The 16,986-nt window shown below is 42.6% G+C and overlaps 1 protein-coding gene and 1 pseudogene across 1 annotated transcript in view; both read right to left on the bottom strand.

Moving 5' to 3' along the window:
* Positions 1 to 16,986, bottom strand: part of ST8SIA1 (ST8 alpha-N-acetyl-neuraminide alpha-2,8-sialyltransferase 1) — a 175,461-nt gene that overhangs the window by 99,020 nt on the left and 59,455 nt on the right. The window contains exon 2 of the mRNA XM_070371176.1: positions 16,056 to 16,200. Within this exon, the coding sequence (XP_070227277.1) occupies positions 16,056 to 16,200 (145 nt within the window). The remainder of the gene's footprint in view (positions 1 to 16,055; positions 16,201 to 16,986) is intronic.
* LOC138988007 (large ribosomal subunit protein uL16-like) lies at positions 3,468 to 4,088 on the bottom strand (annotated as a pseudogene).

Genomic DNA, 16,986 nt, shown 5'->3' on the forward strand with positions numbered 1-16,986 from the left:
TTCACTGAGACTCATGTCCGTTGAGTCAGTGATGCCATCCAGCCATCTCATCTTCTGTCATCCCCTTCTCCTCCTGCCCCCCAATCCCTCCCAGCATCAGAGTCTTTTCCAATGAGTCAACTCTTCGCATGAGGTGGCCAAAGTACTGGAGTTTCAGCTTTAGCATCAGTCCCTCCAAAGAACACCCAGGGCTGATCTCCTTCAGAATGGACTGGTTAGATCTCCTTGCAGTCCAAGGGACTCTCAAGAGTCTTCTCCAACACCACAGTTCAAAAGCATCAATTCTTCGGTGCTCAGCTTTCTTCACAGTCCAACTCTCACATCCATACATGACCACAGGAGAAACCATAGCCTTGACTTGACAGACCTTTGTTGGCAAAGTAATGTCTCTTCTTTTCAATATGCTATCTAGGTTGGTCATAACTTTCCTTCCAAGGAGTAAGCGTCTTTTAATTTCATGGCTGCCATCACCATCTGCAGTGATTTTGGAGCCCCCCAAAATAAAGTCTGACACTGTTTCCACTGTTTCCCCATCTATTTCCCAAGAAGTGATGGGACCAGATGAGGGGAAGGGTTAGCACTCCTAATTAGATGATTAATATGCCAGCCTAGCTTAAGGGTCCCTCTCCTGGAGTCTAGAACATCTAGAATCTCATCATTTTTAATCATGCAAAGGCAGCAGAGTATCTGCCAGCTGCTACTTGTCCTTCTCCATGAGTTTCCTGCTCTGACCCTGTTCCAGCAGGCTTGGCGAGTGTTCAGTCTGGCCACTTGCTTTTGTTTGCTTGCATGGCAAGCAGAGAGGAGCAGCCTAAGAGAAGCTACACAAACCATTTACATTTTGTCACGACAGCCACTGACATCAGGGTGCAGGGCATTGCAGGGAAGCAAGTTCGTTAACAGTGAAACTTGTCAGAAAGTTCTCGAATGAACCCATGTAACAGATGACAAACCCTGACCTACTGCAGTGGCAGAGAGGTCTTGAAAGAAGGGGTGAAATCAAGAGATATTTACAAAAGGAAACGGCACTGGAAAAGTGGTTGGTACAGAGGATGGACTCAAACGTTAAGTACAACTCCAGTGATTGAGTGGGTTATGGTATCATTTCCTGCAGCAGAGAATAAAGAGAAGCTGATGGGGAGGGAGGGAGTTAAATTTTGAACATGTGGAAGGTAAGGAGTCTCTGGGACACTGAAGACAGGACCCAAATAAGGGGAGAGAAAGGTCTCTTTTCACCCACCACCACCTCCCCAGGAGTGAGTCCAGTCCCTAGTACACAATAGAAGTTGCTTAATAAATGCCTGATGAATGAATGTGTCAACTCTCTATTTTGTACAGAATTACCCAAATTTTAAGAAAGCATAGTTTTTCTGGCACAGGGCATATTCATTTTGGTGGCAAGTTCAACACACAAGAAAGGGAATTTCTGGGGCAGCAAAGCCTTATTTTAAAATTTAACTCAACTCTTATTATATGTTGTTGATTCTCGATTTGTACTAAATTTTATGGATCACATAGAAGTACTATAGTTTTTATATAATCAACAAAGACCTACTGGAAAGCACAGGAAACTATACTCAATTCTTTGTAACAAGGGAAAAGAATATGAAAAAAAATACATATGTCTATATAGATGTATATATACGTACAACTGTGCTGTATACCCATAACTAACATGATATTGTAAATCAGCTATACTTCTTTAAAAAAATGACACTTGAACAGGACCAATAGATACTTGTAAATAAATAAGTAAATACAAATAAAATTAAGATTAAAGCTTATTTTTATTGGAAAAGAAATACTATACTTTTCCCTGGAGTCCATACATATCACTGGCCTTCAGGTTTGAAGAACTCCAACAATCTCCATCTCATCTGGAAGCACCTGCCAACTGCAGTTATTTCATTTCTTAATGACCTTGTGTGTAACAGTCAACATCTATGTCAGGCTTTAACAAACAAAACAAAACAAAACAAAACAATTTGGAAATGTATATGTTTTACAGTTCCAGAATAATAATACTTTGTGAATGTGCTATCATCTGAATAGTAGATGAGACCCCAAATTGTATTAGATTGGTCTAAAGGTTCATTTGGGTTTTTCTGTAAGATGGTATGGAAAAACCCAAATGAAACTTTTGGCCAACTCATTAGAGTAGACTGAACCCTAAGAAGAGAAAATTTTAAGCAAAATAGTCATATACTTATAAGGAGCTGCTAGCCAATGCATTAACAGCAGATCGCCCAGAGTAAAAATTCTCGAATGAATTTAATTTGCTATTGTCTTTTTGCTCAGCACCTTTTTATTTTCCTTAGCAAAGAGTTAAAAGTCTGAGTCTCAGCAGACAGGAAAAATAAAATGTAGCAAGAAAAATTTTATGTGTAATAGTTTTCAGAGTATAAAATGTTGGTTATTCTCAGAAAGCACTTTTGTTTCCATTATAGTCAGTGAATCTTGAGCCACACTCTATCCATCCTAAATTTCACCACACTTAGCCGGTCACCTATCCCTCCAGCCTCCTCTGTCCATGGAATTCTCCAGGCAAGAATATTGGACTGGGGAGCCAGTCTCTTTTCCAGGGGATTTTCCCCAGCTAGGAATCAAACTCGGGTCTCCTGCATTGGAGGCGGATTCTTCACTGTGTGAGTCACCAGGGAAGTCCCATATTTTTCAGACAAACTGCTAATACATTGCCTTGGTTAACAATTTGCCCAGATTCTCTCCTTCACTGAGTGTCTGTGTCCTCTGGACTGTCAGTCCACAGAGGTGACCCAGGAGAGGGTAAGAACTTAATATTTTGTCAGAAAATTCTTCTTTATCAGGCCTAATTCTTCAGCCTGAACCCACACTCAGGTCACTGCAGACTTGGCAGGAGCCCTGGGAAATGTGGACCAGCCCTGGCTTCAGGGAAATGATCAGGGGAAGTAGCCACCCAAAGCTGTGGGAACCAACATCAAGTTACCCACAGTCTTCTGCCTCCAGCCTTTTGGTGTGACGCTGGTAACTTGGCTTCTGTCTTATTTTCAAAACACTCCCACGTTGCTCTTCCAGATTCCTGGTACCCAGCTCAGACTCAGTTCTAGAAATGTGCCTCTGCCTTGTTCTCAAAAATTGTCCCAATTAGGCCAGGATTAGCGATGAAATTAACATTGTTGACTTCAAACACTCCTTGGAAGGACTGATGCTGAAGTCATTTGATGGGAACAGACGACTCATTGGAAAAGTCCCTGATGCTGGGAAAGACTGAGGGCAGAAGGAGAAGAGGGCATCAGAGGATGAGACAGCTGGATGGAATCACTGATGCAATGAACATGAACTTGGGCAAACTTTGGGAGATGATGAGGAACAGGGAGACCTGGCATGCTGGGGTCACAAAGTTCCTGGGGTTGCAAAGAGTCAAACATGACTGAGCGACTGAACAACAACAGGGATGCATTTGAACCTGCAGCCATACGGATAGTGTTTCATGCCACCATGTTTTCAAATTCATCCACGTTAGACTTAGCAAATCTCCACTTCCAGGACATATGGATTTTCTGGCCACCAGGGAACTTGAACTTGGCCCTGCAGAGGGCCTCAATCACATGCTCCTTGTCCTTCAGCTTGGTGGGGATGGACATTACGACTTGGCCAAAGTGGACCCTGGCCACTGTGCCCTAGGGCTTTCCAAAGGCACCACACATACCTGTCTGGAGTCTATCAGCTCCAGCACAGAACAACATCTTATAGAAACAGATGACATAATGGGGTGGAGCCACACCAGGATGTGAAAACCACCTTTGCCACAGCTTTTCACCATGTGATGGCAACTCATCCACTTTTGCCTTCTTCCACCCCAGGTCAAAGATGTAGATCTTAGCATCTGAGACACGTTGGCAAAAGGGAGACTTTGGGTATGGCTTTTTCTTATAGTATCCATAACACCGTGCGGGGCAGCAGCAGAAACTTGGGACACCAGAAATACGGGACACCAGAAACTTCGGTGGTGGCAAAGGGAAAGAGCCAGTAATTCTCTACTTTTTGGAGCTGTGGAGCTTCTGGTGGCCAGGAAACTTGAACTCGGCCCTGGAGAGGGCCTCAATCATATGCTCCTTGTTTTTGCAGCTTGGTGTGGAGGGACATTATGACTTGGCCAAGTCCTAACAATGTCCATGCTGGAAACGTCCATCCTGTTCCCCTGGGTCCCTGCCTGGATTAAAGAATCAGCTCCCAAGTCTCTAGAAGGATGGGACCCTGCCCTCCTCTGGTCTGTACCTCCCTGAAGCTGCCAGTTCCCAAAATGTCTAGCCTAGTGGCTGGAAACTTGAAATCACTGACAGATGAATCTGGCTCTCTGGATAGAGCTTCACACTAGTGGAACATTATTTTATTTTTTCTTTTTTAAAGTATAATTGATTTGCAATGTTGTGTTACTTTCAAGTGTACAACAAATTGATGTAGGTGTACATATACATCTATTCTTTCTCAGATTCTTTTCATTACAGGTTATTACAAGATACTGAATATAGTTCCCTGTGCTGTACAATAGGTCCTTGTTGTTCATCTTTTTATATATAGAAGTGTGTATATGTTAATCCGAAACTCCTAAATTAACCTTCCCTCTCCTCCCTTTCCCCTTTGGTAACCATTCGTTTATTCCCTTTTTATTTTATTAAAGTATAGTTGATTTATAATATTAATTTCTACTGTATAGCAAAGCGATTTGGTTATGTATACATTCTTTTCCATATTTTTTCATTGTGATTTATCACAGACATTGACTATACAGTTCCCTGTGCTATACAGTAGGACCTTGTTTATGCATTCTCTATATAATAGTTTGCATCTGCTGATCCCAAACTCCCGCTCTATCCCTTCACCACTCCCTCTCTGCCTTGGCAACTACGAGTCTGTTTTCTATGTCTGTTTCTGTTTTACAGATAAGTTCATTTGTGTCCTCTTTTCAACTCCAGACTTATAAGTGATACCATATGGTATTTGTCTTTCTTTTGCTTCTTATTATCTCCTGGTTACTGACAATAGTTACCTAAATTGAGAATCTTAATCTACTTGGCTACTACTGGCTGGACCTCCTTTTAGTCTCCATAGCTAAATTCACTTCCCTATTCTATCCCGTCCCTACCCCCTCTTCACCCTGTTGGGCAAGTCTACCCTGAAGTTCTGACCTGCAGATAAGGTGTGTCAGGCCATGAAGGATGACAAGAACATTGCATCAGCTCCCAAGGGACCTAAAGACTACAGGCCAATTAGCAGAAGAAAGAGTAAATTGATTTGAACAGATACAAACATTAAGAAAATGTTCTCCATACTCATTTTTATTCCCTGACCAAACTAATTAAGTTAGAGAAAATTTAGTGTATGCTCTAAGTTAATCAAATGTATCTTTATGCAGTTACTGCTGCTGCTGCTAAGTCGCTTCAGTCATGTCCGACTCTGTGCGACCCCATAGATGGCAGCCCACCAGGCTCCCCCGTTCCTGGTATTCTCCAGGCAAGAACACTGGAGTGGGTTGCCATTTCCTTTTCCAATGCACGAAAGTGAAAAGTGAAAGTGAAGTTGCTCAGTCGTGCCCGACTCTTAGCAACCCCATGGACTGTAGCCTACCAGGCTCCTCTATCCACGGATTTGCCAGGCAAGAGTACTGGAGTGGGGTGCCATTGCCTTCTCTGTTATGCAGTTCCTGCTGCTGCTGCTAAGTCACTTCAGTCGTGTCCGACTCTGTGAGATCCCTAATAGAGTTAAGAAGTACAAATGAGTACATCAAGAGCAAAAAAGAAACAGAGGCTTCCTGGTATGAAAACAAAAGCTCAAAATGAAATCAAAATCAGAAATACCTCTCTACATCTGGACATTGGCTCATAAGAAGGACCAAGATAAAGACACCAGCTGAAGAAAAACAGAGATATACCAGTTTTCTCTGCAGGAAAACACCCTGTCATGTCAACCAAATCTAAGAAGAAAATGTTCTATGGAACATGCAAACCTCCTGAAAAGAGTTATCGCTCCCATCACACCTGCAGATGAGACCTGACTCAGTGGTAACTGGTGTCATGCAGGCTTTTCAACTGTTTCCAGGAAGTTGTAAGTCTGAGCCATGATCAGTCTTTGCACTAAATTTTATACACTGCAAACATTTTAGAAAGGTCCACACCATGGCAAGATAGACCACTCATTACATCTCATTTTCATTTTATCTTCAACCATAGACAACCTATGATAAATATCAGAAAAGTGAAAGTGTTTGTTGCTCAGTCATGTCCAACTCTTTGGGACTCCCTGGACTCTAGCCTGCCAGGTTCCTTTATCCATAGACTTCTCCAGGCAAGAATACTGGAGTGGGTTGCCATTTCCTCCTCCAGGGGATCTTCCCTACCCAGGGATCCAGCCCAGATCTCCTAGCATTGCAGGCAGAGTCTTTACCATCTGAGCCACCAGGGAAGCCCAATTTTCATTACAGAAAGATCTTAATTTGTAATTATTTTTAAGTTTGAAAGACAAACACATCTTTCAGTTTACCTTCAACTACTCTGTGGGGCAACTCACTTCTTTTTTTTTTTTTTTCCTTTTATGTTTATTTTAATTGGAGTATAATTGCTTTACAATGTTGTGTTAGTTTTTGCTGTACCATAGTGTGAATCGGCTATATGCATACATATATCTCCTCTCTTGAGACCCGCCCCCCATCCCACCCCTCTAGGTTATCACAGAGCACTGAGCCAAGCCCTCTGTGCTATACAGCAGGCTCCCACTAGCTATCTGTCTTACAATGGTAGTGTAGTGTATATATATCAATCCTAATCCCCCAATTAGTCCCACCCTCCTCCCTCATTGTGTCCACACATCTATTCTCTGCTTCTGTGTCTCTATTCCTGTCCTGCAAATAGGTTCATCAGGGCCATTTTTCCAGATCCCACATATAAGTGTTGTTGTTTAGTCACTAAGTGATGTCTGACTTTTTTGCAACTCCATGGACTGTAGCCCATCAGGTTTCTCTGTCCGTGGGATTTCCCAGGCAAGAATACTAGAGCCTGTTGCCATTTTCAGCTCCAGGGGATCTTCTCGACCAAGGATAAAATCCGCATTAACTGCATTGGCAGGCAGATTCTTTAGCACTGAGCCACCAGGGAAGCCCCAATATACGTGATATATTCTATATTTGTTTTTTCTCTTTTTGACTTACTTCACGCTGAATGAAAGACTCTAGATTCATCCACAACTCACTTATAATCTTGTGCTTTCCTCTCCTCTGAGGATAACAGACATGCGGAAATCCTGGGATGACCCACTCTCCTTATCTTCTCAGTTACAGAACAGTATGAGGAACAGTAGCTAATCCACTGTTTAGACATAGAATCTTAATTCACTAGAAATTAATAATATTTCTCACACTGCATATTTCTCACATCACATTTCAGCATATCATCATTATTATCCAACTATAATGATACAAATGTCTGACTGCCAGAGTCTGAGGCATTCTCCATCACTCCTTATATTTTCCCAAATCCAAGACTCAACAGATTTATCTCCTCACTACTCACCAGCATGGAAAACTGACCCCTTTTCTAGTGCTTCCACTCCCCCATTGGTTCCTTTATTACTAAAATTCCTAAGAAATGCTTACATGCCATAAATGCTTAAAAAGATAATAAAAGTAACATTATTATATGTTTGCATTGTGCATTCATTACAAAGTACTTTTACATCCCTAATCTCATTTTAACTTAGTTTCTCATAAGAACACTGAACTATGAACACCAGGTATTATCAATCCTGAACTGAAAATTCTAAAATTCAGGCTGAGAATAGTTACAACCACTAATGACTTACCTGAGATGACAAATACCATCATAGAAAGGCCAGGTCTAAACCCCAGATCTTTAGATTCCATTCCCTACATATTTCTTCTCTATCGCTGGCACTCAACCAACGATGAAAGAATAAATGCCCTGAGGTAGTTAATGGCAGTGGAATCGTGTTCTGGGTTCCTGTAATAAAGAAGCAATGTACAGAGAATAAAGTGCTTCCCTCTGAGAGCCTGGACTTCTCTATGACAGATGTGATGTGATTTATAAGGAACAAATATATTTGGTCATTCAGATGACCAAAATATGTTTCTGAAAGATATTTGGTCTCCTGTCTTATGGCTCCCCAAACTCTTGTAATTTCCTGAGTAATGAGTGAAGGGAGCATCTTTTATAATATTTGGTCTCTTGTCCCCAGTTCTTGGGGGCTTCCCTGGTGGCTCAGAGGATAAAGCGCCTGCCTGCAATGCAGGAGACCCGGGTTTGATCCCTGGGTTAGGAAGATGCCCTGGAGAAGGAAATGGCAACCCACTCCAGTATTCTTGCCTGGAGAATCCCATGGACAGAGGAGCCTGGCAGGCTATGTCCACGGGGTCGCAAAGAGTCGGACACGACTGAGTGACTTCACTTCACTTCGCTTCACTTCCCCAGTTCCTGAAACTCCTTCAGAGCCATAAAGGTGAAATGGGTGTCTTGTTATTCATCACAAGCCCCTTCACACCACAACTGGCTTTATGTTAATGCAGATGGGGGCTGGTTGTCAAGGGAACTCATCATGAACAGAGGATTGGAAGTTTCAGTCTCACTCCCTGGATCTCCAGGGAGAGGACAGTGGCTAGAAGTTGAATCAAATACCAATGGTCAATGTTGTAATCAATTATGCTGACATAATAGAACCATCACAAAACACCCTAAGGATGAGGTTCAGAGAACTTCCAGGTTGTGGAAACAGGGTGCTTCCGCTTGCAACCAAGCAAGGCCTCAAGGTCCCCAAGAACAGAAGCTCCTTTGTTGGGGACATTGCTCTATGTAACTCTTCATCAGGCTGTAGATCTATATCCTCTAATAGCCTTTGTAATAAATCGGTAATGGAGAAAGTAAACGGATTCCTTGAGTTCTGTGAGCAGTTCCAGCAAACTCACAGAACGCAAGAAGGAGGTCATAGGAACCTCTGATTTATAGAGGGTCAGTCAAAAGTCAGTCAGGATAAGACCTGGACTTGCGACTGGCAGCCTGAGTTGGAGGGAGTCACTGGAACCTCCAATGCATAGTCAGTCAGTCAAAAGCAAAAGCCATAACCTGGGCTTGCCACTGATGTTTGAAGAGGAGGGCAGTCTTATTGGACTGAATCCTTGGTGTGCTTCAGTTGTGTCCTCTCTTTGCAACCTCATGAACTGTAGCCCACCAGGCTCCTGTGTCCTTGAATACTAAGCAAGAATACTAGAGTGGGTTGCCATGCCTTCCTCCAGGGCATCTTCCTGACTCAGGGATCAAACCTGCATCTCTTAGTCCTTGGAATCTGATGCTAATTCCAGGTATGTAGTGTCAGAATTGAGCTGAATTGTAAGACCACCAGTTGGTGTCTGAGAATTGCTTGGTGGTGAGGCGAAGTCTCCAGTCACACACATTGGAATTGGGCCCAAGAACCCATTTAATAGAAACCAAAATAAAGGGACTAGTCTTATTTCTCCTTCCTAAGTGGGCCATAAGGCACTCAAAGTCAAAGAGAAGCTACACTGCTTCACGAGATCCTAGAGCCTGCATGTCTGTACTCTGTTTTTTTTTTCTCTCAGATAGCTACAAAAAGAATTTCTCCATTTCCTTTAAGAATATTCATCTAAGGGAAGTAAAAAACTTAAAATGGTTTCAAGGTGACTGATATAAATTAACAATAAATAGCCAGAACCCATGATTGTTCAAGAAGAAAAAAAAAAGAGAATAAACAATAATACATTGGAAATCAGATGGGCCGGGTTTTACATGTCAGCCCTCCACTTGCAATCTCTAGAACTGTGCGTAAGTTATTTAGCCCATCTCAGTTCTCAGTTTCACCTATGAAATGAAGACCACAGTAACCATCACACAGAGTTGCTATGAGGATAAAGCGAGCTAACATGTGAAAAAAACTAAGGCAGATAGTGCAGGTCAACACAAGGCTTCTCAGGTGGCACTAGTGGTAAAGAATCTGCCTGCCAACATAGAAGACAAGAGACACGGGTTTGATCCCTGGATCGGGAAGATCCCCTGGAGGAGGGCATGACAACCCACTCCAGTAATTTTGCCTGGAGAATCCCATGGACAGAGAGGCCTTGTGGGCTACAGTCCATGGGGTCACAAAGAGTCCTGAAACGGCTTAGCAGGCATGCACAGGTCAGCACATGGAGTGCATCTGTCCAGAGATGAAATACTAAAATTTCCTAGCCTCTCTTTTGGTTAGACACAGCCATGAGACTCAGTTCTGATCACTGGCACATCAGCAGGAGTCTATCCAAATTTTCTTCTTCTGTTTCCTCTCAGTCCTACAGGGATCCTGGATCAAAACTGGGTTACCTGGCCATCAGCTAAGGCAGGAGCCTGAGAACTAGATGGCACTGTGTGGCCACCACCCAGCCTTAAACTACTCACCTAATTTCAAATTACTGCTTGAGATAAATAAGTACCTATTTGGTTAAGTCCCTGTGTCAGAATTGGAGAAATTTGATAATAAAGCCATGGGGAATCGTAAGAGGTCCAAAGTTTAGCCAAACACAAGTCTGACAGCATGAACCAACACTGGCTTGGCAAAGATCTATGCCCACCAAACATTAGTCTCTTTAGTTTCCTTCAGCTGAAATGGTATGTATTTGGAAAATGACTACCATCATATTGGTAAGTAAAAAAGCTGAATTACTGAAAGCCATAGATCGCACAGTTGAATCTAAATTTTGTTAGGAGAAAAAAAAAAAATTGCTCTGTGAATGTCCAGAAGCTCAGAGGATTCTATTAAGCACATTACTCAGAAGGAAAATAAAAATGTGTATTTTCATTTTAACAAAGTCATTTTGACAAAACTGCTTCAACATGTTCTGCTGGGTTTCCCACGGGCCAAGGGTATGGTGGATCTAGGCCAAGTGGAAGTCTATGGCAACCAGAGAAACTGGAAATGAGTGTCTGTTTGAGGTGCATTAATTATGTGATTCCTTACATATGGCCTTGGGTGGATATTTTGAGGAAAAATGACTCATCTAGTTTGTGATGTATATCACGTGATTATCCAGCACGATGTAAGAGAATGGTAGGCTGACCATGTTTTTATTACACCAATGAAAAATATTTCTCAGATTATATTAGCACAGTTGTGGTTTCTAACATTCCTGCTACTTCCTCACTCATTCCCAAAGAAATTTATGCTCTTTCTGGGCAAAAATATGTTATAAGTCAAGTGACAGTGAAAGTCACTCCGTCATGTCCAACTCTTTGTGACCCCCATGGACTGTACAGTCCATGGAATTCTCCAGCCCAGAATACCAGAATACTGGAGTGGGTAGCCATTCCCTTTTCCAGGGGTTCTTCCCAAATCAGGGACTGAACCCAGGTCTCCCACATTGCAGGTGGGTTCTTTTCCAGCTGAGCCACCAGGGAAGCCCAAGAATTCTAGACTGGGTAGCCTATCCCTTCTCCAGCGGATATTCCCGACTCAGGAATCGAACCGGGGTCTCCGGCACTGCAGATGGATTCTTAACCAGCTGAGCTACTAGGGAAGCCCCAAAATAGTATTTAGTCGGCATTATCTACAAATATGGACCATGCAGGCTTCAAAGAGACAGGCAGAGCAAGGAGTTGATTCCAACCCAGGGGATGGAGGGATCCTAAAGTATTCTCAAAATGGAAACACCTACGAACACACCTTCCCCTCCAAACACACACACACAGTACATTCTAGAAAACTCACATAAAGATTATAATTCAGCCCTTCATGTCTAAACGGTGCATGCGTGCATGCTCAGCCATGTCCAACTCTCTGCGACCCCATGGACTGTAGCCTGCCAGGCTCCTCTGTCCATGGAATTTCCCAGTCGAGAATACTGGAGTGGGTTGCCATTTCCTACTCCAGGGGATCTTCTTGACTAAGGATTGAACCCACATCTCCTGAAGCTCCTGCATTGGCAGGTGGATTCTTTGTCACTGCACCACCTCATACCTAATAATAATCAAGAAGTATCTCATCAAAATACATTGATAGAGCCATTTGGAAACAACTACATCTAACTATCCTGCTTGGTCTCCTGTGGTTCAAGCCAGAGCAGAGCAGTGGTCCAGCCCAGGTGGGATGTTTCAGAGGAGATCTTGGCAACCGTGAGCAGCTAGAAATGAACCTCTACACTGAGTGCAAAGCACAGTACGAGGCACAAAAATGAGTTCCCACAAAACCTCACAAGATAGTATTGAGATCAGCAAATAAAGAATTTTAGAAAATTGTGATAGATAATTATGCAGATAATTGCATACGACGTGAAACTGAATAAATTAAAGCCAGGCTACTCAGGTGGCTCAGTGATAAATAATCTGCCTGCCAAGCAGGAGACGCTGAAGATGCAGGTTTGAACCCTGGATCAAGAAGATCCCTTGGTAGAGGAAATGGCCACTCCAGTATTCTTGCCTGGGAAATCCTATGGACAGAGAAGCCTGGTGAGCTACAGTCCATGGGGTTGCAAAAGAGTCGGACATGACCTGGCGACTAAACAGCAGAAGCAGCAGCAGATAATAAAGCCATGGGATGTTGTAAGATGTACAAATAAGAAGCCGCTAACTGTAATTACAAAATACACACCATCTCTACAGGGCCTCTGTGGACCCTCCAACCTTGATTCAGGACCTATTACTTTACACATCAAACACATAATCTTGGATTGCACCTCAGCAACAACAATAAAAGCAGTGGATAAAAATGGGCGAAGGAATAATACCAATAAGAACGGTAGCTAACTTATATTGAGCCTTTAGGGGAGACGTATAATACATAATTAAAATAAATACATTAAAATATATAATTAAAAGTGTAATATAAAGCTATACATCTCAGTTAGAGAAGGAGTGATTTAGCATTATTTTGCTGAAATACAGGGAAAGGAGAGATGTTATACTCAATTGACAACATGGAGCCCAGCTCACCCACCTGCATTTCTGCCTAATGAGCACATGGCAGTTTCTTCCCGCCAGGAGCATGAATGAAGCCTAACAATTAACTGACAATTTAGCTTCCTGATAACAAACTAGAATTCTTTCACTAAGAAATAAGAGGGCCCAGGGATATATACCTTTTGTGTTGCTGCAAACTGATTTTCCAGGGTTTCTATAAATTAATTAGTCATTTCAGAATCTCATCAGAAGAATATACATGTAACTTTTTTTTTTTTCAAGTCCACCCATTGAACTGGTTCAGGCCTTTGGAATGACTGTGCACACACAGTGATAGAATGGCTTAACGCTTTCTAAGAAAAAGGTACGTTTCCTTTATTATTCAGGGATGGTTCCTTGATCTCGAAGCTGGCAGGGAGAGACACAGAATTCATGCGCATGCACTTGAAAAGGACAATGTTTCCTGCTATCTGACTGCTGCAACTTACAGATAAGATGGGAGGTTAGTTTGTATTTCTTTAATCATTTCTTTTCTTCAAATCTATTTCCTAGCACAGAGTCAGTTAGTATGACTGAAAGCCTTCATCTATAAAATCCTATTTTGGATTTCTTTAAATATTTTTCTATTTGATGCGCTGTTAAAGGAGATTGCTTCCTTATCTCATCTTTATTTCATAGCAAGTTGGTATCAGTTTTTGCACAAAGAAGATACTGCAAATTGGCTCATTCAACCTCAATTCCACTCTTTTTCTAGCTTCCTGCTAAAGCTTGACTGCTTTAAAGAAAACTGCCCCTCTTGGATTCTCTGCAACTAGTGTTCCGGATGCAAATTAATCTTCCCCATTAGATGCACTGGAGGAAGGTCTGGAGGGAGGAGGTGAGTTGAAACAACTTCTCGGGGCTCGTTTCTGCTAATGGCAGTGGCCACTGTGTTTTCCTAATCTCTAAACCACAATTATGGCAGTAACTTCTTGTTCTAAGTAATTTCAGGAGCGACCTCATGACTCCTACTCCACCTTTCACCTAATGACTTCTAGGGCTCCCTAGAAATAAGGATTTCCTTTCTTTCCCCCTCACTTGCTACATAGATTCTCTGTGCTGTGCTAAGTTGCTTCAGTTCAGTTGAGTTCAGTCGCTCAGTCGCTCAGTCGTGTCCGACTCTTTGAGATCCCATGAACTGTAGCACACCAGGCCTCCCTGTCCATCACCAACTCCCAGAGTTCACTCAAACTCACGTCCATTGAGTCGGTGATGCCATCCAGCCATCTCATCCTCTCTCGTCCCCTTCTCCTCCTGCCCCCAATCCCTCCCAGCATCAGAGTCTTTTCCAATGAGTCAACTCTTCACATGAGGTGGCCAAAGTACTGGACTTTCAGCTTTAGCATCATTCTTTCCAAAGAACACCCAGGACTGATTTCCTTTAGCATGGACTGGTTGGATCTCCTTGTAGTCCAAGGGACTCTCAAGAGTCTTCTCCAACACCACAGCTTTCTTCACAGTCCAACTCTCACATCCATACATGACCACAGGAAAAACCATAGCCTTGACTAGACGGACCTTTGTTGGCAAAGTAATGTCTCTGCTTTTGAATATGCTATCTAGGTTGATCATAACTTTCCTTCCAAGGGGTAAGTGTCTTTTAATTTCATGGCTGCAGTCAGCATCTGCAGTGATTTTGGAGCCCCCAAAAATAAAGTCTGACACTGTTTCCACTGTTTCCCCATCTATTTCCCATGAAGTGATGGGACCAGATGCCATGATCTTCATTTTCTGAATGTTGAGCTTTAAGCCAACTTTTTCACTCTCCTCTTTCACTTTCATCAAGAGGCTCTTTAGTTCCTCTTCACTTTCTGCCATAAGGGTGGTGTCATCTGCATATCTGAGGTTATTGATATTTCTCCAGGCAATCTTGATTCCAGCTTGTGCTTCTTCCAGCCCAGCGTTTCTCATGATGTACTCTGCATATAAGTTAAATAAGCAGGGTGACAATATGCAGCCTTGACATACTCCTTTTTCTATTTGGAACCAGTCTGTTGTTCCATGTCCATTTCTAACTGTTGCTTCCTGACCTGCATATAGTTTTCTCAAGAAGTTGCTTCAGTTGTGTCTAACTCTGCAGCCCCACAGACTGTAGCCCACCAGGCTCCTCTGTCCATGGGATTTTCCAGGCAAGAATACTGGAGTGGGTTGTCATGACCTCCTCCAGGGGATCTCTCAACCCAGGGAGCAAACCTGTATCTCCTGTGTCTTCTGCATTGCAGGCAGATTCTTTACCACTAAGCAACCGGGAAAGTCCACTGCTACATAGATCTATTTTAATAAAACATTTGATTTCAGTGCTTGGAAAACCACAGAGGAAAACATTAAGGGAGCAAAGCTTGATTTAGACCACTTCAAAAGTGGTCAGATACTCTCTTTCCATCACCACCACTCCTCCACTTCAGAGCAGTAATCTAACCACAGGGTTAAGATTCACGAGCTCTAAGAAGCAACTTCTGACCATATGGTCCCCACTCCCTGAGAGCAATACCAGCCTTAAGAAAACATTCCAGTATTGCAAATCTTCAAGATCGTTCCACAGCCAACCTCAAAACACTAGAATTCCACAATTCCCTGGCCTCGCCTCCTTCTCTGCTTGCCTCCTTCAGTCTCATATGACTCAAATCAGAAGCGCTAGGAAATCTGTTATTCTATACTATGCTACTGCTGCCCCTGTATCAAAACACCATTTGACTTCTTCCCACACATACACACACAAATGACAGTTATAAAGGGGAGAATTTATAATTAAGAAGAGAATACGGACTTCTCTGGTGGTCCAGTGATTAAGAATCTGCCTGCTAAGGCAGGGGACACAAGTTTGATCCCTGGTCCGGGAAGATGCCACAGGGCAACCAAGCCTGTGAGCCACAACTACTGAAGCCTACATGTCTCGAGCTGGTGATGTGCAACGAGAGAAAGCAATGAAAACCCAGCACAGTCGTAAGTAAATAAATATTTTTTTTTTTTTTTAGAAAAAGAAGATGAAAAGAAGTAGATCTGATTGGTAAGAAAAGGTCAGTGATCCCTTTCCTATGATATCAAGACATGTAAGAAATTATATTGAAAGGCAGTAAACTCTTTACTAACCTGGGGGAAGAGAGAATAAGTTGAATTGTCAATGGTGAACGAGTATAAAAACTCCCCATCGTACCACAGGCTTTTCCCCATGGGGGAATTCATTTTAGTCATAGCAAAGAGATGGGCGGGGTCGCAGCAGTCTTCCATCTGTTTCCTAGGAGAGAAAATGGAGAGAGAAAAGAACAGCAGGTTAAGAGAGCAGCAGACTCATCCACTTGTCATTCCCACAGAGATGTGCAGCCTTACCTCACCACCAGCTCACAAAAGCATCTGTGTCTCCAGGGTGATTAGACAACTATTCATTCACCCTTCCAGCCATCGGAATGCACGTCTGGAGTATTTCATGTTTTAAAAAGTTTCAGAAGAAAAGACATCAGGTGGTAGGATTGTAAATTGGTGCAACCACTATGGAAAACAGTATGGCGATGCCTCAGACAATTTAGACTAGAACTACCGTGTGACCCAGCTATTCCACTTCTGGGTATTTATCACATGTGCACAAAAACACTAATTTGAAAAGAAGACATATGCACTCCCTATGTTCACTACAGCATTAAAGTTGTCCCTTGGTATCTGCAGGGAACTGGTAACTCAGAGTTACAGAGATCAGATTAGTGGTTACCAGAAGGGAAAGAGGCTGGGGGATGGGTGAAATGAGTAAAGGGGTCACCTGTCTGGTGATGGATGGTAATTAGATTCGTGGTGGTGATCAATTTGTAGTGTATACAGATGTCAAATTACAAGGCTGTACACCTTACACCTGAAACTGACATAACTAAACAGAAACAAAGAAACATATCAGCTCTCATATGCAGCTGAAATGTGTCTGAATTAGTCATTGTAATTGCAGACTGATGGATTTAAATATCCAAGGCTTGGATGGCTAACATCTCTTCATGGTGATGTAACCATCAAGTGGTGACTTTCAGAGATCAGGGAT

This window comes from Bos mutus, chromosome 5, assembly GCF_027580195.1.
Source record: "Bos mutus isolate GX-2022 chromosome 5, NWIPB_WYAK_1.1, whole genome shotgun sequence".
Lineage (NCBI taxonomy): Eukaryota > Metazoa > Chordata > Mammalia > Artiodactyla > Bovidae > Bos > Bos mutus.